We start from the raw sequence: 24,999 nt of genomic DNA, 5'->3' as shown, positions 1-24,999 counted from the left end.
CTCATATTTAAATCCCCATTCATGGCAAATGTTCCATATCCTACTGAACTATATTGAGGTCTGTGAACTGAGACCAACTTCTCATTATGTCATACTGAGCCAGTATGGACTTTGTATGGATTATCACTATATTTGCTGTACTGTAACTCCTTCCTAAGCACATTAATTTGTGATGCAGTATCTGCTTTCGAAGTGACCCAAATTTGATATATATTCTAATCCTGTAAAGACATGTGAAAAGGATTGCATTACTTTTCATCTCTTTAACTCTTCTTATTCAGTTTTAATCTGTTTACTGTTTTCATTTTAGGGCTATGAAAATAGAACTGTTTTTTCTGAAATGTCTCCTATGTACAACTCAAGTATATGCATACTGACTTTGTACTGACATTCTAGTTGGTTGCTGTGGACATGCTGTTTGCAAACTACATACATTTCTCCTTTGTCCTATAGGGTTTGCATCTGAGGTTTTGCCATTGCACGAACTCTTATAAACTTTGCAACACCCAAAGTCAAACTGTCCTTCTGCAATTGTTCACTGCTATACTTCTAGAATTCTGTTCTTTATCATATCATCTACATTATAGAGTATAAAAAAATCTTGCACCCTAAGATAACAGCTTATTTATGGATTTAGCCTGTCATTCCTTGCTTTCACAGAAGAGTTTCCTCTGCACAGATACTGTACATGTGGAATACAATGTGCCTCAAACTTTGCAAATAATATATCACTTGTCTGTTTGAGGACCAGAAAATATCACTGTGACCACTTATCTGCTACATTTCTAGTATCAAAAAGCAGTAGCTGAATCTTTCTCGTGTTAGTGGTGTTTTAGATCCCTTTTGCCCCCATCCAGCTTAAACTTACCCTGAACCTTTAATATAATATATCTAAGACCCTCTAATGATTCTATTAGCAATAGTTGGAATTGTACTTTCATGTCTTACATCATCCTAAGTAAATGAGGATGAATATTTCAAATAAAGCTGTGCAAATGATTTGAAAGGATGATTCACTCTTAGCGTTGCCATGAGTGAAATATTTCACTCATGGCAATGAGATTATTTGCATATATGGTCAGGCCACTATGTGTGCATTTTCACTGGAACATCCATATTTTCACTTGTAAAGGAATGTAAAAAAAGACCCTGGGGAAGGAAGGAGTGAAATACTGAGGGAGGAAAAACAAAAAGTCAGTTCTGAAAAACTGAAAACCATGAGAAAGAAACTCAAAATAGTGTGACTTGATTTTGTCTGGTATAAGATGAGGCAGAAAGAAAGTCTGACAGGTTTTCAAGATTCTGTCATTGTAGCCTACAACATACAGTAATATTCCTGGAATCCCTGCAGTGTCTTGTTTCTTGATCTGGTCTACATCTTTGAGGTAGAGAGATGACGTCAGCCCTTCAAGAGCTGTTTCACTCTGCCCTATTGTATATTAGACAAAGTCAAGTTTGGGTTGATCAACACTTTCCACTTCTCAAAACTGAGTTACTGTTCCTTCTCCTTTAACAGTTCGTTCAACAGCTCCTCACCAATTTCATCTCTACATTCCTTTACATCACTAGAGCTGCAGCAAGAGGACATCACCACCTTGACATTTCAGGAAACAATACTTCATCCACAGCACTGTTGCAAATGAAGTACTGCTCCTAATAATTTTCACAGTCCTAATTCATGGCATGCATGGAATCTACTTGTTTAACATTCTCAGTTTAATGTTTTCAGTTCTTGCTAATACTTTATCAGGGAGAAATAGTCTGAAAGTAGAAGCTGCATTATTTCTCAACAGCTTTCTTTAAAAAAGTCATCTGATTACATATAGTTAGTAAGTGTTCATAAGAAACATGCATTAATCTTTCAGCTGTTATGGACTGATTCAAAATATACACATAGAATCTTCATATGTGCCAAAAACCTGCCAGGACGACTGATATTCTTGATGGTTCGTTATTTTTCTGCTAGTGATTTAAGCAGCAATGAGGAATATCAAGAATGTTTGGAAGAAAGGTACTGACTTGAAGGAACAGCCTTAAAAAAGCACATAAAATGAATGTTACAATAATAAAATAATGAAAGGATGCTGATCACAAATGGCAGAACAAGGGGAGAATGACGCTAACAAGAAATGTGTATTTCTCATATTATGAGTATTTAGTTTACATGAATCTTAATAAAGTGATATTATGGACTGGAAAATAAAAAAGACTGAATAATTATGAAGTGAATTCTATTTCAGGAACACATTTTTCATGTGAACAATATAAGGAAGAAATATTTTATCTCAGCAGCTTCTCAATTATTTTATAAATTGAATTCAACTTCTTATAATTCAATTGTCTCAGACTGCTTACTAGAAGCATTGGAAGATCTTAACGTATAGTGGTCAGTGGAAGAGAACCCTGCAACTAAAAGACATGTATGCCATTCATTTTAATTTGATCGAGGGTGGAGCAATTCAGGAGCTTTATTTGATTTTTTTTTTTCTGGGAAAGTGGGCTTTAGTTCTGAAGAAAAATCATTATTAAAAGCCAAGTTTAAGATAAGGAATCCTTGCAGCCTCTAGATATAACTCCTTTTTTGCTCATGTTATTTGTCATACTGGCAGGTCTTTTCAATAGGCTATAGAAAGAAAAAGAATCATGTTACAAATAGGCTTTCTTATCTTCTTTAGTCTTCTCAGTAACAGCTAAACATTGAACAAATTTCTGGGCTAAAAAAGTCATTTGTTTGGTATAAAGATCCTATAAATAGATTTTTTTATGAAGTATATATTCATTCATTATCAAGTGCAACTGTTTCAAAGGAGAATGTACACCACATAATATGTAATGTATTCAACCATTTTTATTTGTCCTTGCTTACAGTAAACAGTGCAAGCACATAAATTATGTCTAAAGACAAACATATATAATTAAATATCTCATAACAAAAGCATTTGAGATATAAAAGTGTTAGTATGTGGACTCTAGCCTCATTGACCAAAGTAACTTCAGGGATATTCAATTGTTCAGAAACACAAATAACTGTAAATGCTATTATTAGAATGAAACACCCTGAACCTACATTTAGACAGCTGGGTTTCACTGGAAATTTAAAAAAAAAATCACTTGTTTTGTTGCCAGCCAGCCAGCATCATTCACCATGGATTTAAAGTTTGGAACTACATGGGTTCCAAAATCTGAGTAAAATTTTTATTCGGGTTTTTTTTTAATTGCCTTTCTCAGCCAAACATGAACTTAGGTCTGTCTGAAATAGCAAGCAACATATTATCTTTATACCACATTGAGATTTAAGAATAGATTGTCTCTTAAGCACTCTTAAAAGAAATGCTTAGTTTTGCTAACTGAATGAAACAATTATGGTCTTCTGCTATTTTGGTCTGCTTTCCTAATGCTACATAAATTAGCAGTTAATGGCCCTGCCTAAACTAATCTTTTGCAACTGCTACTTTACATTTTGGAAAGCATATGTCAATAATTTGTTCAAATGCCTGTATTTAGTCTCTTCCAATAAAAGCCATGATCATTACAGAAGAAAAAAATATATCCATGTGGTTGCTAAGAGTCAATAATGATTTGATGGGACATAATCAATCAATCAATCAATCAAATCAAAACCATCTCATATTTTCCCCCTTTTTTTATTTTCCTTTTGAATACTGATCTTCATTATTGCTTAAAACAAAGTACTACAATATTTATGTCAAATTTGTCCTCAAATAGCTCTGATAAATCTAGCTTGATATTAATAAAATGAATTTTAATTACAAGTGAAAACGACATTAATTACAAAATAGCATTTTTTCCCAGAAAGAGAAAACCATCCTACATCTATTTCATTCAGCTTAATATGGGTAACTGCATTTATATTAAATTATGTAGAATTATTTAGCATCAGGTAGCATTGCTATGGTCACAACAGTTTCCACCCATTTTTAAGAACCTGCTTATTTGTGAATTTAAATTCAAATCCTGCATATTCCATTATGCTTTACAATGAACATATATAAAATGAGTAAATGGAGAATAAATGGATTTTTTTTTTTTTAGAAAGTGTTAATTTTTGCATTAAAAAAACAAGAGAAAGACCATTTTCTTTGTTTTCATATTCAGGCTATGTGAAGAAAATCAATAAAAATAAAAATAAATCAAAATCAATGACTGACGCCCCTTTCTTCCTTTTTTGTTCCCCTCCAGGTTTGTTTTCTTTGCTATTGTTGTTCTTTTCTCTTGGACTGTTTTCATGTTTTTGCATTGTTCTTTGTTTTAAAATGTTTTTAACAACTGTAAACCGCCCAGAGTTGCTGGGAGTCAATCAACATATATATTTTGTAAATTATTACTATTATTATTATTTTCCAGTACAATAAAATATTGCTAAATTTTGTCTGCATTTGTGGGCATTTTTCATCAGCTTGTGAAACATGAGCCAATAGAGATTAGGAATCACTGCTATGAAAAGATACGTTTGAAAAACTTTTCCTAAAGCATTACCTTTAACCTGAAACACACCATTACTGAGCATTAATGCATCACTCATAACTAATTGAGATACTAATATTGCAATATTGAGCCTTGGCTCTCATGTCAAGTCTCATACATCACTGAACATACTGTGGTTCAGTCCCTTAGCATTTAGAACTCCTCTAATAAGCTGTTAAGCTTTTATAAATTCAACAAAGTATCCTCTACTTAAACTTTTTAAAAAGCTTAACTATTTCCAACTACATCATTCTAATTACTGTTAAGTCTTGTATACACCAGAAGTACTATTGAAACATATATGTAATTAGTTTAACTACCAGGCTTGGCACTGAATTTTGGATTTAGCCTCTAAAAATCTTTCAGGCCCTCTCAGCTTGAACACCCCACCTTTTGATTTAGTTTCAAAAGCTTGAGGTTCAAGTCACAGAAAGCCCAGGTATACTGAAAGAAGGGTCATCACTACAGGTAGTCCTCCTTTAGCGACCACATTGGGACAAGCAACTAAGCAAAACAGTCCCTAAGTGAAACTGTGACTGTGCTTATGATCTTACTTCAACTTTCCTTTGCTTTACAGACCTGTAAAGGTCATAAATGCAAGGACTGGTCGCAAAGTTACTTTTTCATCACCATTGTAACTGTGAACAGTCGCTGTACAAGGCAGTCACTAAATGTGGACTACCTGTAGTATTGAAGGACAAGCTCAACATTGGAAAGTTCCTAGGTTCAAATCCTTGCATTTCTAGTTCCCTGGGGAAATATTGATGCATGAGCTGAGTGGAACAGATTCTTCCACAGTAAGGCCAATGTTCAAAATCTCTATTGGCCATAAAGGATCTACATTATTAGGAAAAATATAAGATGTCTAATATTCTCTTAATTATTTGAGGTTTTTTTAATTAAAAAGATATTATAGCCTCTGTTTATTTTTGATATACACTCATAGAGAAATAGAAAATTTCCTTTTCTATGCTTGGTATTTTAGGTTAGAGAGATATTGTAAGGAAGTGTTTTTAATCTAGGCTTCAGGAATAGCATAGAAGATTAAACTCACATGTAATTAATCTTCACACAAATATTAAAATAAGACAGAAATTACATCTGTTCCATTTATATTATATCAGATTAATAATGCATGGGAAATGAGACTGCTAAAATTATAGATAATATGTTAAGTGTTTTAATTATCTAGGAAAAAGAAATAATGTAGCATTACAATTTAGAACCAAAGCACACTGTAATTTTTTATGTTTTAAAATAACAATCAGTTAATGCAGTCTCTAGTTTTACATTCATGATGTTCTCAGTGCATGCACATAGTTGATTACCATTTCTATATTACATGGCAAGAAAATATAACCATTAAAGATAATCTGTTGAAGACAATCACAGAGCCTACACATTTTAATTTAATGCTACAAATAAAAATTACTGCCTTTAAGCTATTGGTACTTTTTCTTGTATTAAATCATTTAGAACTCTGTATTAAAATTGTAATAATTGATTTAACAACTAATATAATTCATGCCATTAAAAGAAGAAACAATAAATGTATTCATTATCTATAGCACATTTTGTGGGCCCTATGAGTCTTAACAGCATAGGGTGGGGAAGATTGAAGAAAATATTTATTATCTGATATATACAGTGGTACCTCGGGATACGAACTTCATCCGTTCCGTGACTCTGGATATATCCCGAGTTGGTCGTAACCCGAAGCAAATTTTCCCATAGGGTTCAATGTAAATCCAGTTAATCCGTTCTGCCCTCCGCCCGAATTTGGTCGCAACCCGAGGCAATTTTCTCTTCAGAGCCTGACTCCCGCCAAGCCTGCTCTGCATTTTCTTTGGAGCCATGCTAACACGCACACCAAAAACCTTTGCAAAACACCGCAAAACACACCACAAGCCTCACCGAACGTCTCCTTGCTACCCCGACCTCGCCCACAGGAAGCTGCAACCGCGTGGCAGCAGGGAAAATGGCCGCAGATCCGGTTCGTAACTAGAGGCAAGTTCGTAACCTGAGGTAAAATTTTCCTGCCGAAGCTGGTCGTAACCTGAAATGTTTGTTCGTAGAGGCGTTCGTATCCCGAGGTACCACTGTACTTGTTTTCCATTCATTTTGGAATTAAGTTCCTCAGACAAACACTGATATACGTTGTTTCAATCTTTTCTAGCATCAGTAATTTCAGAAAAGGTTTTATTTCTATCACACATTGCCATAACTCTTCAACTCAATCATATCAAATCATAACACTGTTAAACTAGAACATATGAAATATCGAAAACATTACAGGTTCCCTCTATGAATATTCAGTGTTTCGAGATCTAATCATGTATAACATTTTTTTTTCACAACAACTAGACATACTGGAGAATATTTTTAAAAGTTGATTGTCAACGTCACTGTGTTGAGTGATGTTAATCAATAAGGAGATAGTAATGCAACATGGGCTTATCCCCTTCTTACCCTATTCTAGTTTAACATCCATAAATTTGTTAAAGTGGCATTAGAAAGATTAACTTCATTTAAATATCTAAATGTATTCTTGATCTTTATGCCAAAACCTAGGAAATTATTACTATATTAAGAATTATAGATGTATAATGGGGAAGCAAAAAAAGCTGTTCACCCAGGCCTCTGGGGAAAGTGATTGAAGCTTCCTTCTAAACAATGTGGGTTTGCTTTGGTTGTTATCATCTTCTGTTCTTTGTTCTTATGATTGCATTATTCTATGGTTCTCTGTGTTTTTTAATCTGTGAACTGCTCAGAGTCTCTAGAAGTTGGTCAGTGTAAAAACATTAAATAAATAAATATAAGCTAAACCAAGACTCTTGAAACTTAAATACTGTAAACTGAAATAAATAAATTTGCTGTCAGAAGCATCACAATCTTGTATCTATTGATCAAACTCAGGATTGCAATGATAAAAATGTGATTTGTCCTAGAATTAAAAAAAATGGCTATAAAGATTCATAATTATGCAATGAAGTACTTTTATAGAACAGGATATTGTATATGTACAGAAACAGAATTTTGTTTATTATATTATAATATATTATATTATATATTAAATTTGGAGTTCCAACCTTTCAGACATTAATTCTTATACTTACCAATGTCATAGGCCAGGAAATCAGCAGAAAAACACTTTGCACCATTACTCAATGAAGTATCATTATGAGTGTTTCCACCAAAAATTAACATTGCTCCATTCATTAAAACAGCGGAGTGGAGATATCTTGCAAAACCACTCTCTTTTAAAATTGTCCTATGGAAAAAAAGAAGTATATGTAAGGCAGGAAAGGGAGTCAGGGTGATATGTGTAGAATAACTGTAAAATCATAAACATTTATTTAGCCATAATGCTAGCAAACACATATGTTAAATCCTCACACAAACAAATTTCAAGAATTATATTATGGATAGTCCTGAAATAGGTCAGGAAAGAAACAAGCTGTAACTATTCATCCTTTTCTTAAAATTCCCTATTACCCTGGAGGCTTTAAAGTGGAAATACAATCTATAATTTAGCTGACATTATATTTTCTTTGCAAATCCAATATTTTCCCCTCTTATTTTAAGGAGTGTTTCCTAACAACTTTTAAAAATATGAATTCATTTACAACAATTTGGAGTGTGACCTGTGATAGTTTTACTGATACCACCCCTGAATGAATGTGTAAAGTAGCTTAAGACCTGAAAACCACAATTCAGCAGCAGTGGACCTTCTGTATGTGCTATTTTATTACTTGTGTCTCAAATAATGAGTACTCCAAAACCTATTAATGAGCATCATTACTAATCCCCTGTTCCCCAGCTGTAAGAGTACCAACAATATATTTACAGCTCACTTTCTGATGATGGTATTTATATCTGTTTGTATGTATGTATGTATGTATGTATGTATGTATGGTGGCTGGATAGCATAGTGGTTAGAACACCGCCTTTGACGCAGAAGACCGGGGTTCAAATCCTGGCTGGTACCTACCTTACAAGTAGGGGTCCTTGGGCAAAGACCCCCTAATGCTTTACCTACCTACCTCAAATATGAAAGTGACACGAACTAACAGGATCATGCCGGAAGTCGCCCAGATTAACAAGGTCTGCATCAGATGTTGGGGAACCAGGACAATCTGACGATAAGTGGGCTACTGGAACAAACCATACATGGATGAGACAAGAGAATTTGGAATTGATGGAATGCTACTACAACAGCAGACCTAATGAGAGGTGATATATGAAATGTATGAAGGAACTATGGATAGAAGACTTACATCCACACTAACTGAGAAACAACAACCCAGTGCTTCAACACAGTGATGAGGAAGCTGCTCTCACAACTTGAGATAAACCAACTCCACATTACAACCCAGACTCAAGCAAACCTGGAAGAACAACTGGATGTGCAGCCAGCACCTGAAGCTGGAACGTCACTGCCACCCCTCCATTACAGAGCACAGCAGCTGATATGAGGCATAAGATAATGGATAAACTGATTACCAAGGCTCAGTGGAGAAGTACCATTGGATAGTATGCTAGAAGATGCCAATAGAGCCCTCCAGACAATCCCTACTACCACCATAACTCAAACCAATGAACTGGTATATGCTATAGCTGCTGTAATCCTGGAAATGCTTGGCTACACAATCAAGAAGAACAGCAGTATATACCTGGAAACTCTGGAAAATGAGATTGGAGGCTAACATCAAGGCAACTCAGAGAGAAGTCAGTCAGCTGGTGGAACTACAGAATGGTGTGGAGATTAAGGATAAGACTCGGCTACTGAAAAAGTGCATGGGCCTGACTCCATCTAAAGCCCTAGAGACTGCTAAACAAAGGCTCACAGAACTGGCTGCCAGGCTAAGGAGATACACTAGAGAAGCAGAGGCCAAGAAGATAAATGCCCTGTTCTCCAAAGAACCATCCAAGGTATACTCCCAATTGCAGTGCAACAACAGAGTAACAGCACAGCCACCAGCAACAGAAACTGAACAGTACTGGAAGAACATATGGGAGAAAGAGAAGACACATAACACCACTGTAAAGTGGCTGCAGGACCTGAACACAGACCACAGCAATTTCCCAGAACAGGAACCAGTCACTATCACAGTAGCAGACATCTAACAGCGGGCCAAGAATATGAAGAGCTGGACAGCACCTGGCCCGGACATGATCCACACCTACTGGCTAAAGAAACTAACAGCAGTGCATGAATGCCTAGCAGCACAAATGAACCAGCTGCTAGCAGCAGGCTCCCACCCAGACTGGCTAACACAAGGAAGGACAGTGATGATCATAAAAGACCCTTACAAGGGAACAGCACCATCCAACTCCCGGCCAATAACCTGCTTCCCCACAACATTGAAAGTTCTATCAGGCATCCTAGCCACCAAGCTACAAGACCATATGGGCCAGTATATGAGCACAGCTCAGAAGGGCATTGGGAACAACACCAGAGGCTCAAGGTCTAGGCAGACCAATCTGAGCACAGCCTGGATTGACTACAGGAAAGCCTACAACTCAATTCCACACTCATGGATCTGTGAATGCCTGGCACTATACAAAGTCAACAGGACACTAAGGACCTTCCTCAAGAACTCAATGGGACTGTGGAAGACAACACTGGAAGTCAATTCAAGACAGCTCGCACAAGTAGTCATCAAGTGCGACATATACCAAGGTGATGCACTGTCCCCGCTGCTCTTCTGCATAGGCTTAAACCCCCTCAACCAGACAATCACAAGGACTGGATACGGGAACAAGTTCAAGAGTGGAATCACCATCAGCCACCTCCTCTACATGGATGACATCAAGCTGTATGCTAAGAGGGAACAAGATATCGACTCACTGATCCACCTGACATGGATCTACAGTGAGGACATTGGGATGTCATTCAGACTGGAGAAGTGTGGCAGGATGATAGTAAAGAGAGGGAAGGCAGTTAAGACCGATGGAGTGGAACTACCAGTGAGCCACATAGCAGACATAGAGACCAGCTATAAATACTTTGGTATCCCACAGTCACATGGGAACCATGATGAGGAGGAAAGAAGACAGCAACATCCAAGTACCACCAAAGGATAAGACAGATCCTGAAGAGCCAGCTCAATGGGAAGAACAAGATCCATGCCATCAACATGTACGCCCTGACAGTCATCAGATACCCTGCCGGTATAGTGAGCGGGCCAAAGGAGGACAAGGACGCTGCCGATGTGAAGACCCAGAAGCTCCTCACAATGTACAGAGGTTTCCACCCCAAATCAACAGCCAGAGATTGTACACCAGCCGCAAAGAGGGCAGGCGGGGTCTGATGAGTGTCAAAGCCACTGTCCTGGACGAAACCCGGAGCATCCAGGAGTACATCAGTAAGATGGCACCCAAAGATGAGCTGCTGAGAGAATGCCTGAGGCAGCAGCAGACATGGGAGGAAATTCAAGTGGAGGCAGTACCAAGCTCCTGCATGGGATGTACCATCAACAGATAGCTGAGGTGGCTGACACTGGGAAATCCTATCAGTGGCTGGAAAGGGCTGGACTAAAATACAGCACTGAAGCACTGATCATAGCAGCACAAGAACAGGCACTAAGCACCAGATCCATAGAAGCAGGAGTCTACCACACTAGACAGGACCCAAGGTGCAGATTGTGCAAAGAGGCCTCAGAGACAGTCCAACACATAGGGTGTAAGATGCAGGCAGGAATAGCATATACTGAACAGCACAACCAAGTAGCTGGCATTGTGAACAGGAACATCTGCATAGTGTATGGGCTAGACTCGCCCAAGTACGGATGGGAGATTCCACAGAAGGTCATGGAGAATAACAGGGCTAAGATCCTGTGGGACTTCCAGATCCAGACAGACAGGCAGGTACTGGCCAATCAACCAGACATCGTGGTAGTAGACAAAGACCAGAAGACAGCAGTAGTTATAGACGTAGCAGTGCCAAGTGATAGCAACATCAGGAAGAAGGAGCATGAAAATCTGGAGTAGTACCAGGGCCTGAAGGAGGAAATAGAGAGTAAAAAGTAAAGGCCAAAGTGGTCCCAGTGGTGGTAGGAGCACTCAGGGCTGTGACTCCCAAGCTGATAGAGTGGCTCCAACAGATCCCAGGAACAACATCAGAGGTCTCTGTCCAGAAGAGTGCAGTGCTAGGAACAGCACAGAACCACTGCCCAGAACCCTCAAACTCCCAGCCTCTGGTAGAGGACCTGAGATTGAGGAAGACACATACCACCCATAGGGGTGAGAGGGGAATTTTTATATTGCAAATCCAGATGAATATTACTTTAAGATTACAATAAACCAGAGAGAATTCATGGCTTGTTTTAACTAGATTTATAGATTATAAAGTATAAATTAGTCTATGAACTTTTAGGAAAAACATCACATTGATCAAAGATGATTCCTATGAAGGAATGGTTTGATGAAGGCCGCACTCGGGGAGATAAGCATTCCCTTAGGCCCCAACAGGAGCGTGGGAAGGTTAAGAAGATGAGACTGGTACCACCCTAAGGAATTCAAGGTGTTTTGGCTTGCTGGCTTGGGGAATTTAGATTCAGTCTGGAGAGATTTCTGTCTTTGAGGTGGAAGCTAATAAACGCAACAGAACTGTATCTGTACTTGTCTTGTGGAGTTCTTTGGGCTGAACCTGACAATTCCCTATTCACTGTTGTCGATACTCCTCTGTTTATCTACCACATGTGAACTGATATTTCCCACAATTCTACCCAAGCGGGCAGGGGAGTTAAGTTCTGTACTGTAGTGTGATTTTGTTTCTGTTAATACATATATGGGAAAATTGTGGTCCTCCGGGCAGTCTGATAACACTGGGGATGATGAAAGCTGATGTTTAACAACATTGAAAGCTTAACAATATAAACTATTGTCTCAGAAAAGAAAACGGGTTGAATCCCAATGCTAGAATACTATTTTCTTTACTAAGGACCCAGCACAAATTTTGCATTTCAGTATCACAACTTAAAGCACTTATATAACCTGAATATTCAATCATTTGACAAAATGTATGAGAGCATTCATATTTTATATATATACATATATAATATTTAGGAACAAAATCTTACCATATTCTAGTATTAACTTCATATTTGTAAAGATCATCAACCAACCCATATTTATTACTCGGCAATGCTTTGTAGCCTCCATGAACATAAACAGACTTTGTTGTATCATCATAGACACTGGTATGGCCATATCCACCTTGTACTATTGCTCCTTTTGTTTCTGGCACTAGCCAAGAATTTGATCCTTTAAACAAAGGTATAACAGAGCAATAATTGAGGGAAATATAATACAAATTTATTCTAATTTACTAATTCCTACATTATAATCAACATTCTTAGAAAACAAGAATTTCATTTCATATGTTACTCCTTACATTTCATTCCAAAATTAAGTCTTATCTGGCTAAGGTTGATATATAAAAGTGTATACAATAATGTCAAAATGATCAACAGAATATAAACATTGTCTTAAAAATACAATACCCAATGTCCTAAAAATTCAATCAATACAAAATACATACCAATATTAATGTTACTGATGATACCTAATATCAAATTAATCATCAATACTTACTCACTGTTCAAACATTTCAACAACTTTCATGGAGAAAACCTAGCATACATAATCCTGAAAAAAAGTTTTATCACTTTGGCCAAGCCTAGTTAATTTGAGGATGAGCCAATGGAGAAAATCCAAAACAAGCCAGCATTAAAATGTACAATATCACAGATAAGGTGTGGTCATTACCAGGAAGCATATATCAGGATATGTATGCATAAGCCACAATTTGGTTTCTTTGGTTATGGCCCAATGTGCTGTCCAAATCAGCTATGGTAGTTTTTGAAGCAAAAGTTATAGCTTACCATGTTCTGTGAAATCAGAAATTTTATTTTATTTTATTAATAAATTTTGTTAAAAGTTTTAAAGAGAACATAAAAACTAACACAAACTAATACAAATAAAGGGAAGGAAGGAAGGAAGGAAGGAAGGAAGGAAGGAAGGAAGGAAGGAAGGAAGGAAGGAAGGAAGGAAGGAAGGAAGGAAGGAAGGAAGGAAGGAAAAAAAGAAAAAGACCAAAATTGCAGTGAGAAAGAATAAAAAGAAATAGAAAGCAGCAGCTTCCAATCTTCTCTGCAGCAAATGTAAGTATGATTACAAAATTACATCTTACTCTATGGTTACAAAAAAAAGCCCATTTTTTTCTATTATCCATTTTTTTTCTAATCATTAAAACCACAAGTCATAAGTGCATTTTTTCTGTTTCATGCAAAAAGTCTATAAAGAGTTTCCAATCAGCCATAAATATAGCTTTTCTCTGATCAAGGAAGTTAATTTAGCCATCTCTGCAAGCAGTACCATCGTCACCAACCAATCCTCCATTGTAGGTAGTGTTGAACCTTTCCACTTTCGAGAATATAATAGTCTCACTGCAGTTGTTATATAAAAAATGAAATCTGGCATTTTATCATGATGTTTTATCATGATAATGTACTATGTTTTAACTGTATGTTCTCTATATGGTTAAAAAAAAGAAACTAAATCTTCTCCAGCTCCAATTCCATGTAAACAATCCTAGGTATCTGTGTTAAGAACACCCAAACATAAACTCCATCTTTATTATCAGTGTCTTCTTCTCTATATATTTTGTATAATAAACAATGATGGCTAACATTTTTGTGTCTTATGACAAATTAATCAGCTAATTTATTTTTCAGACAGAATAAAAATCAAGAAGTTGCTAACTTTTTCAGTTAAATTCAGTGTAAACTTCAGAATTGTGTTTCTTGTTCGTGAAGTGCCATCACCACCTTTGGGTCTCACGCTAAAGCAAAGGAACTTTCTTTCACCTTCTATGACGGTTGTGAGAAGTATAGCATTTGTGATATAAATATCAGCAGGGGAACTGTATGGATGCTTTTATTAACTTGCAAGTGCTTCTGGACTAATCCACTGGGAAATTTGTTTTCCTTTGGTTTGGCAAGACTTCATAAACTCTGTAAGAATTTCAGTATGAGTCTCAAGGAGAATATAGAGAATATTATTGCTTTTTTTTAGCTAAAGCAAAATAGTGTTTTAGTATCTTAGAAAATTTTGAAATACAATTTCTACTGCACAGACTTGTTTACATTAGTAACCAGCTGGTGTCTGCTCTCAAAGTCAAGAGTTTCTTTAGATTAAAAAAAAAAGAAAAGAAAATAAGAGCATTTTTGGCTCTAAACAAAGGCTGTTCCCACCCTCCTCTTATGAAAGTAATATGGTTTCCTCTGTATTCCCACTGAGATTTTGCCAAAATGTTCCAAGGAAAAAGAAACTATGGAAATGTAATGATAATTAGGTTTAATCTATTTTTGCAGTCCTCTCCTTAACTCTTTTTTAGTTTCATCATTGTAGGTATACAAATCAAAGTGATAATTGTGTTATTATTGTTTTGGGGTAGCCCTGTTGAATTAAATCTGTTTGAAGTTTAAATCTGATGGATCTTGTGAAGTCTTGTATTACCTGAATACCTGCAGTTTGGGACAACAGGGTGATGAGAAGATTAAGGCCAGTACTGAAACCAAGGCCTTGAGACTGAAATATTTTACAAAACCATAGGGTTGGAAGGGATCTTGAAGGTCTTCTATCCAACTCACTGCCCAGTATAGGAATCCTCAGACCATCCCAGACAGATGGCTATCCAACCTTTACTTGATGCTCCAGTGATGGAGCACCCATAACTCTAGGAAGCAGATTCTTCCCCTGCTTAATAGCTGTCAGAGTCAGGAAATTCCTCCTTATTTCAAATTTGGATCTCTCTGTAAAGCTTCCACCCATTGGTTTTTATCCTACCTTCCTCCCTGTCACTGTCCTTCAAGTACTGGAAGACTGCTATCCTCTTTCCCCTTAGCTTTGTCTTCTTTAAGCTAAACAACTCCAGTTCCTTTAACTATTCTTCACAGGACTTAGTTTCAAGTCCCTCACCATCTTTGTAGTCTTGTCTGTGGTCTTTCTAGAGCCCTTCTTTTAATATGGTGACAAAAATTGGGCAGAGCAGTCTGACTGGTGCAACAGAGCACAAACTATCACCTTCTGTGATCTCAAGATTATGCCTCTATTGATACAGCCAAAGTTGTCACTGGCTCTTTCAGCATCTGTAGCACACTACTGGCTCATAGGTAATCCATGGTCTACCAGGAAACCTAGATTCTTCTCACATGCTACTGCCTGTCTTGTATCTGTGCATCTGTTTTTGTTTTTTTTCCAACCTAAGTGCGGAAATGTACATTTTTACCATTGACCAGCATTTTGTGAATAAACCCTAATGTTCAAGTCTGTTAAATTCCTTTTCAACTTTAAGTCTGTCTTCTGAGGTGTTAGCAATTCCATCCAGCCCTGTCCTTTTATCTTGTGCAAATTTGATGAAGATATGTCTAATTTATAAAAACGTTGAAGAGCAGTGGCCCTGGACAGTACCCTGAGATACTCCACCACGTATTTTCTTCCAATTAGACATAGATCCATCTGGTAGTGGGACCATCCATCCCAAACTGTTCCATTTATCAAGGAGGTGGCTGTGATCAACTTTATCAAATGCTTTACTGAAATCTAGAGAATGCTATATCCACAATCTACTAATCTAATGACATTGCAAAAAATGCAGTAAAGTTTTTCTAGCATATCTGATTTTTAACAAACCCATGATAGCTTCAAGTAATCACCTTGTTCCTTTCTAAGTGCTTGCAAACCCACTGCTTAATTATCTTTTTTAGGATTTTCCCAGGTACTGATGTCAAGTTGATTGGTCTGTAATTTACTGAGTCCAGTTTTCCCCCTTTTTTTAAAGAACAGAAAAACATCAGCTCTTCTTCAATTTTCTGGCACTTTCCCTATTCTCTAGGATTTCTCAAAGATTATAGTGGTTCTGACATCACATCTACCAGTTGTTCTGACATCACATCTGCCAGTTCCTTTAGCACCCTGGGATATAATCCATCCAGCCCAAGAGACCTGAATCCATTCAAAGCAGCTGGGTGTCCTCTCAGCATTATATTTGGACTATTGGACTACTGAAAGGAAGAAATAGTTTTTTTTCAAATTTGTTAAGCAAGGGGGGAAAGAAAAAGATAGAAATAGAGATAATGGCTACCAGAAAGCTAACAAGTCTTGGGTCTGGTGAATTTGACTGGATAAAAGGTATGTTTGAAGAATATACTATAAAAACTACACAAATGATTACTCAAAGTGTTACTCAAGCACTTGACTCAAAGTTTGTTGAACTTGAAAAAAGGCTTGATCAAAAAACTGATAAAATGGAAAAGAAATTGGAAGGAGGGATTAAAAATGTTAATGAGAGAGTTGTTTTGCTGGAAATTGAAAGGGAGAAAGAGCTGGATAAAATTGCATTATTGGAGCTGAGAGATAAAGAGTTTTGTTTAAGGCTCAGGGGAATTCCTGAAGCTAAAGAAGAAAATCTAACAAAGATGATTACACGTGCTTTGGCAGAACTAACTGACTGGGAAGAAGATAAAATGTCAAATGAGATAGAAAAAAAATCCTGTATAAATCCTAGATATGCAATTGCACAGGGCAAGCCAAAAGACGTGTTGGTACAGTTTTCTAGGAGAAAAACAAGGGATTTGATTTTGCAAGCGCATTTTGATCCTAAACCTGACATTTAAAATGTGGATATAATAGTCCTCAAAGAAATACCAGTAAGGATTTTAAGGAAGAGAAAAGAATATGCCTTTTTGACAAATGTTTTGAAAAAGAATAAAATCCCTTTTCGTTGGGAAAAATTGGAAGGGATAAGTTTTTCCTATCATCAACAAAGATTCAAATTAACTTCGATTCCTAAGGCTAAGGAATTCTTAGCTAGATTTGGAACTAACTTGGAACAGGATACATCTGGAACTATAGACCAATTTCACTGTTGAATAATGATTATAAAATATTTGCTTCAGTGTTGGCAGAAAGGTTAAAAAAAATCTTACAGAAATTTATTCATCATGATCAATGTGGATTTCTGCCTAAAAGACAATTAAAAGATAATGTCAGAGCTGTGCTGGATGTTATAGAATATCTATAATATCATAATGAATGTCAGCTCGTTTTTTTGGATGCAGAGAAAGCTTTTGACAATTTGAATTGGATATTTATGTTTAAAGTTTTGGAAAGTATGGATTTTGGAGGACATTTTATACAGGGAATAAAGTCCATATATATCCCTCAGAAGGCTAGTATTATTGTGAATGAAGAATTAACTGAACCATGTCATATACAAAAAGGAAGAAGACAAGGTTGTCCATTATCGCCTCTGCTTTTTATTTTGGTTCTCCAAGTTTTTAATAGAGATACCAGAAGGGACAAACAAATAAAGGGCTTAAAGATCAAACAAGAGGTTTTTAAACTGAGGGCTTTTGCTGATGGCTTAGTTCTGATACTACAGGATCCTCTGGAATCTGCAGAGCATCTGATGAAGAAACTGAAGGAATTTGGCTCACTGGCAGGTTTTAAAGTAAATAAACAAAAAACAAAAATGTTAATTAAAAATATGACCCAGCCTAATCAAGATCGCTGATGAGTAAGATAGGCTTCAGGACTGAAAAAAAAGTGAGATATCTGGGGGTGATTTTGGCAACCAAAAATAATGTTTTGTTCCAGAATAACTATGGTAAAATTTGGAATGCAGTGAAAAAAGATTTGGTAAGATGGGAAAAATCACAATTGTCTCTCATGGGGAGAATCTCTGTGATTAAAATGAATGTTTTGCCTAGGATGTTCTTTCTTTTTCAGACTATACTGATTTCGACTACAGATTTACCATTCCAACAGTGGCAGAGAGACATCTCTAAGTTCCTTTGGCAAGGCAAAAAAACAAGAATTAAATATAAATTGTTACAAGATGCCAAGGAATGAGGAGATTTGGATCTGCCTAATTTAAAATTGTATTTTGATGCTTGTTGTTTGCTTTGGATGAAGGATTGAATAACCTTGGAAAACAGAATTATTACAACTTCAAGGTCATGAATTAAGATTTGGGTGGCATGCTTATTTGTGGTATGATAAAGTTAAAGTTAATAAGGATTTTAAAAACCACTATATTAGGAATGCCTTACTGAGGATCTGGAATAAATATAAGGTAAGATTGTCTCCTAATGTACCTTTGTGATTGTCATCTCAGGAAACATTTACTAGAAGAGAAAATGTGGGAGAAATGAAGTGGTTAAAATATAAAGACTTGCTAAATTTTGAGGAGGGTAAACCAAGTTTTAAAACAAGAGAACAGTTAGAGCTAGAAGGTTTTATATGTCATTGGTTTACTCATATGCAATTGTTTGAACGTTTTAAGCTGGACAAAAAGAATTTTAGATTTGTTAATGAAACATCTTATTTTGAGACTCAACTTTGCACAAATGATGAACATGTTATTGCTAAAATGTATAAGATGTTACAGATGAATCTAGAAGATGAACAAGTCAAGGAATGCATGATTAAATGGGCTAAAAATAATAATATAACATATAATATTATGTTGGAACAATGGGAAAATATGTGGAACAAAGGTTTGAAATTTACGTTGAATTATAATTTAAAAGAATTTTTTAATAAAATGATGTATTGTTGGTATTTAATTCCTGATAAGTTATCAAAAATGTATGCTGGTGTAACAAATGTTTGTTGGAAATGTTTGCAGGGTGAAGGAACTTTTTATCATCTTTGGTGGACCTGTGAAAAGGCTAAAAAAATTTGGGATCAGACATGTATTGCTATTCAAAAGAGTCTTAAAGTGAACATCCAAAAAAACCCAGAATTTTTATTGGGCTTGATGGAGAAAGGACTGGAGAAACAATATGGAACCTTGCTTTTGTATATGATCTCAGCTGCAAGACTGTTATATGTGCAAAGATCAAAGGATCCACAAATACCTACAGTGGAAGAATGGATCATTAAATTAATGGACTTGGCTCAAATGGTGAAGTTAACAGTATTAATAAGAGATAATACTGTTTCTAAATGTGTCTCCTTATGGCAACCCTTCTTAGATTACGTGCTTGCGTGGGAAAAAAATGAAGCTCTGATTGTGGGATTTAATGATTAGATGGTTTGTGTTGATAGAAATAACGTAAATTTCGATTAATTAGTGGTAAGAGATTAACTTTTTTCAAAATTTGTACTCATATCTGTATTGGAGATAGTTGGAAGTCAATTTGTGTTTCATCTTTCTAACTACTTTCACTATTTTAGTTTTTGTCTTTTTTCTTTTAGTTCTATCTCCTTTCTCTGCTATACTTAACTGTGCTTTTTATATATCACAATAAAAGTTTAATAAAAAAAAAGCAGCTGGGTGTCCTCTCATCACTTCCCTGCCTATTTGGCTGCATTTCTCTTCTGCTCCCCGTCCCCCACCCCCATGGTGCAGCTTCTGACAGATTGGACCACTTTTTCCTTTTGTGAAAAACTGGTGCAAAATAGGAGTTTAGCAGTTCAGCCTTCTCCCTGCTGTCCAACGCAACTTCTCCTATCAGCAGACCAACCATTTTTTAATTTTCCTCTTGTTCTCCTCATACGCAAAGGAGCTTTTTAAAACTATTTTTGGCATCCACTGCAACCCTCAGGACATTCTTCCTGACTCCATCCTGACATATTCAGGCTATTTCCTGATACTTTCTTTTTGTTACATGCTCCTCTTTCCATTTTTTAAACTGGTCCCCTACCCTTTTGTTTCTCATTTTACCAGAGAGTTCTCTGTGCAACCACCAGTTCTCATCAGCTGTCTTCCATTCTTCTTTCTCTCTGATATTGCTTGTGCTTCGGCCTTAATTATATCATTTTTCAGAATTTCCCAATGCTCCTGAATTGTTTTTCTCTTCAAGATTTCTGTCCATGGAATCCTTCCTACTTTTTCATTTAATTTATTGAACTCAGTTCTCTTCAAATCTAGAACACTATTTGATACCTTCAATTATCCCAGCTGCATTAGCGTGAATTCTAGGATTATATGGTCACTCTCTCCTGAAATTCGTACAACTTCCACTTCCTCAGCCATTTCTTCCTTTTTAGTAAATATTTAGTCCAGTTGTAGCTGATCCCCTAGTTTCCTTCTCCACTTTTGGAGTGATGAAGTTGTTTGCAAGACACATCAAGATCTTGTTGGATATCCTATTGGATCTCCTATCCTACTTGCTGAAGAGCTTGATTCCCAGTTAATATTGAGGTAGTTGAAATTCAAGTGGTGTGTTTCTGGGACACATGGCCACATGCTTCTATACTGTATCTTCTGCTTGGTTGGGTGGCTTATAGAACATGGTTTTTGCTTGAGAAACTTGGACCAGTAGGAAGAACTCCCAGAAGTGAAAGAACAGGATGACATGCAAGCCTTGATTCTAGGCTGGGTAAAAGTTTGGCTGAAAGACTTCGGGAATGGGAACCTGGATGGAGGTTAGTTTTATATCAGAGGGTAATGACTGTTCATTACACAAAGGTTAGTTGGGAACTAAGAGGAATATCTTAGAAAATTACCTGAGTTGATTCAAGATATTTGTACCAATTGGAGGCCCCTAAAGTGGCCTGAGATGGTTTGGGCTGAGATAGTCAAAGGGGACACAGTAAGGAAGGGAAAATTACAGTAGATGAAAGAAATATGAGAAATGAAGGTGGATGTTATAAGGGAAGATGGAAATTTCTACTTCTGATCTTCAGAACCCAATTCAAAGTGTGAGGTAGCTAGATTGCTGGGATCCTGGCTGATGCAGCTGAGTCCCTAGCTTTCAGTAATAAATCTGTTCTCATCCAATCACGGAAGAAAAGATAGTGGCTCACTGAGATCTGTCACTGCATGAGCTCTGACCCAAAGAAAGGGGAGAGGAGTGCCATGAGAAGTACTGTTCCACAGGTGAGCAGCTATGAGGAATTACTTGTGAAGTTGAACCAGAGGGAGAAGGAAGGATAATGGCTGGTGTGGGTCTTTCAGGCTGTGTGGCTGTGTTCTGGAAGTTTTGTTTCCTAACGTTTCGCCAGCACCTGTGACCGGCATCTTCAAAGTGCAGGAGCACAGACAGGAGCAGTTCTCTGTGTGCCCAGGGTGATGTGACCCTTTTTGTGGGTATAGAGATCTGGGGGGAGGGGGATTGGAGGTGTGTGGGGGGGTTGGGTTACTGAGTGGCTGCTTGTTTTGGTGTCAGCATCTGTGTGTATCTTCCTGGGGATTAGGCACAGCTTTTCTTCTATTGCTCCTGCACTCTGAAGATGCCGGTCACAGGTGCTGGCGAAACGTTAGGAAACAAAACTTCCAGAACACGGCCACACAGCCCGGAAGACCCACACCAGCTATCATATGCCGGCCGTGAAAGCCTTCGACAATACAAGGAAGGATAATATTTGTGTTATAAAGGTGCCCCAAGTTTTGGATTAGAGACATTCTTCCTAATTTGTTTAACACCTACATGAAGCTGCTGGGGGAGGTCACTCTTCCATTTGTGGTGTGATTTCATCAAAATGCAGACATACCTAGATATAAACCTTTATCACAAACCAAATGGGACATGTGGTGATAGTCCTGAATCAATGTCTGGAGGCTGTCAGGGATGGAGAGAAACAGGTTCAGACTCAGCCTGAATAGTGTGGCATTGCTATTAATTCATAAATGTACTGATTCTAGTATATTGTATCAACTGCCCCTGAAGAGGTTGTGCTCCTCTTGAAAGAACAGGCTTGCAACCTGAAAATTTCCTGGACTCACAGCTCCCTCTTGAGAAGCAGATGAAGGCCACAGCCATAAAGGCCTTTGTCCAATTTTTACTAATATACTAGTTGTGACCCTTTCTAGAACATAGGAAACAGAGGACAGTTGGTCATGCCTTGTTATCAACTGAATTAGTGTGATTCACCCTATAGGAGTCTGTCTTTAAGACCACCATGAACTACAGTTGGTACAAATAGGGCTATTTGTGGGTTTATGGGTCAGACCTGTGATTGTCATGTCACATCATTGTTACAGGTGCTGCATTGGGTACCAGTTTGTTTACGACTGCAATTCAGAGTGCTTAAGCCTTAGGATCTGGGTATCATTATATGCTTGTTCTGGATAGGATCTACCCATCCAATGTATCCAAACAGAAAGCCTAATGAGAGTCCCTCCTTACTGGGATGTCTGGCAGGAAGGAACATGTAAGTAGACATTCTCTTTGCAGGCTTTCTACTCATGGACTATCTTATCCCTGGAGACAAAGGTGGTCCCAACCCACATGATCTTCCAGAAAGAAAATCTGGCTATTCTGCAAAGTCTGTGTAGGACTAGACTGTTGAGAGAGATGCAGTGCCATGAATGAATGTTGTATGAGGATACATTTTTGTATTTGTACAACAATGTATTGTTCTTTATTGAATTGTTGATTTTACTGTTTATACTATTTGACTTGGGAAATACTTAAAAGTCAAATGCAATTGAGGCAGTATAAAACTCAAATAAATAAATCATTTTTATGAAAGAAAACATATACAAAGTTACACTATTAAGATAAGGGGTAAGAATTCCAGTTCAAAACTGTAACACAATAATAGTGGGATTTAAAATGAAGAGCATAATTCCTTTTCAAAGATTTTCATTTTCTTAACAGGATAAAACTGTCATTTTATAATAACAATATATATTACTATTCAGATTTTTCCAATCTGCTTTCTGTGTTGCTTCATTCCAAAACTCAGTTTGTATTTAGAGTCACCATCTGGAATTTTAAAGTTTAAAATAATCCTACTGCTGCAGGTCTAGAGATAAATCCTGTACAGGAATTCAGGAAAACATATTACAAAATGCACTCACCCTTCATGGAATAAAACTACAGAAGTAAAATGAAACATAAAATGATCAACCTCAGAAAATAAACTACAAAGTAAAGACCAGATTCTGCAAACTAAAGCTTTGTAAAACAAATGAATGCTTACAAAAAAATCCAATGGCCCTGGTAATAAAAGAACTCCTAGCTACAATTCTCACAATGGCAAAATCTACTTTCCAGTATTAGCGTGATTAATATTTGATGCTGACAGTCTATTATCACTATAAAGAAATATACACAGTTGAGATTAATCCTGAATAATAATAACTGCTAACTATGCAAAAAAAAATTCCCACTACTAACAGTTTAAAGCCATGAACTGAAGTTTATTAAAATGTGCTTTGGAGTAGAATCTACTTTACAAATTGTTTTATATATAAAAAAACATATATATATATGTATATTTGTTTATTTATTAAGGAAGTTATAAAGTGGAATCAAGTCCTGGATTTCAACTATAGCATCAGTAATAAACTATTCAATAGACAATGAAATTTTCATTTCAGTTGTTAAGTGAAGCAGAAGCTAATTTAGCCAACCATATATCTTCCATATAATGTTGCTTGGAATTCCTCCAAGGACTTTATACTTAGAAATATAATTTTCACAATGTTAACTATTAATGAACACTACAGTGCCACAGTAACAAGTTACTTGTGGTATGATTCTCATGTTGTTCTTCTTTTTTCATTATTTATATTTTAGCAATGCACAATAGAGCTATGCATGCTCTGAAAATGATTCAGAAGAAGCATTTCATGCTGTATGTGAATGCAGACCTGTCTACTATTCATTAAAGCAGTCCAACTCTTCTAAGGCTTCTGTATGAGCCTGAAAAAAAGTTGCCATTGTTTTAAGAGTCATATTAACTTTTTTTTCCCCCCGCAGGCTCACCACAAAACCCCAAAAAAGCCAGTCTGCATTAATGAACAACAGAGAGATACTAAAGTTGAAAGCATTTCCACATCACTTTTAAGCATACAATCCTGGCACATTAAAAACTGTACATCTTTAGCCTTTGTATGAGAGTTCAACTCTGTCTGCCATGGAAGAATTAACAGGTCTAGTATTTCTACTTCAAGTGCAGAATTCCAGTGAGAATGTTAGACTTGTACTCCAAAAAAATGCATCCAATGTTAACATTGTTGGAAATTATACATCTCACTAGTATTAAGGCTACGTAATAGATTTTGAGCATAATATATTTATCTTAATGATACAATTCATCATTTAACATCAACACACTTTATCTCAGAAATATTACTAAGGGCTTATATTACACCTGAAAATGACAGCAAACAGTGCTATCAGCTTTTAGTATTCAGTTGGATAGGCTACAGGACTTATAAAAAGAGAATGTACGAGCTGCATGTTGCCCGCCTGTGTATTACATTAAAAGTGCAGCAAGAAGCTTTTCTTTTTCTTTTAACAACTGAAGAATCAGTTTTTATTTCCACAGAGCTAAGGCGTCCTTTTCCAGCTGCAGTGTAATCAATCATTTCCCCAATTTACCACTATGGGCATGACTAGGGACGTTTTGTTTCAGTTCCATAATTGGGAGTAGGGGAATTATCTTAAAACCATCGCTGAGAAGGAATAATCTCTTTGCACAGATAAGCATCTCACTGCAAATATCATACTTTCTCTTATTTTCCCACATACACACACCAGAAAA

General features: G+C 36.7%; 1 protein-coding gene across 2 annotated transcripts in view; it reads right to left on the bottom strand.

Annotated features, from left to right (window-relative positions):
• ATRNL1 (attractin like 1) overlaps positions 1-24,999 on the bottom strand; it is a 578,187-nt gene that overhangs the window by 494,589 nt on the left and 58,599 nt on the right. For both annotated transcript variants that reach the window (XM_088131807.1, XM_088131808.1), the window contains exons 9-10: positions 12,570-12,753; positions 7,602-7,756 (exon numbers count right to left, since the gene is read on the bottom strand). In XM_088131807.1, coding sequence (XP_087987933.1) covers positions 7,602-7,756; positions 12,570-12,753 — 339 coding nt within the window. The remainder of the gene's footprint in view (positions 1-7,601; positions 7,757-12,569; positions 12,754-24,999) is intronic.

Source organism: Python bivittatus, unplaced genomic scaffold (assembly GCF_059951505.1).
Source record: "Python bivittatus isolate LINGU-HERP-01145 unplaced genomic scaffold, Pbiv_v1 ctg000980_np1212, whole genome shotgun sequence".
Taxonomy (NCBI): domain Eukaryota; kingdom Metazoa; phylum Chordata; class Lepidosauria; order Squamata; family Pythonidae; genus Python; species Python bivittatus.
The sequence above is the reverse complement of the archived record's forward strand: the minus strand, read 5'-3'. Positions and strand labels throughout refer to the sequence as shown.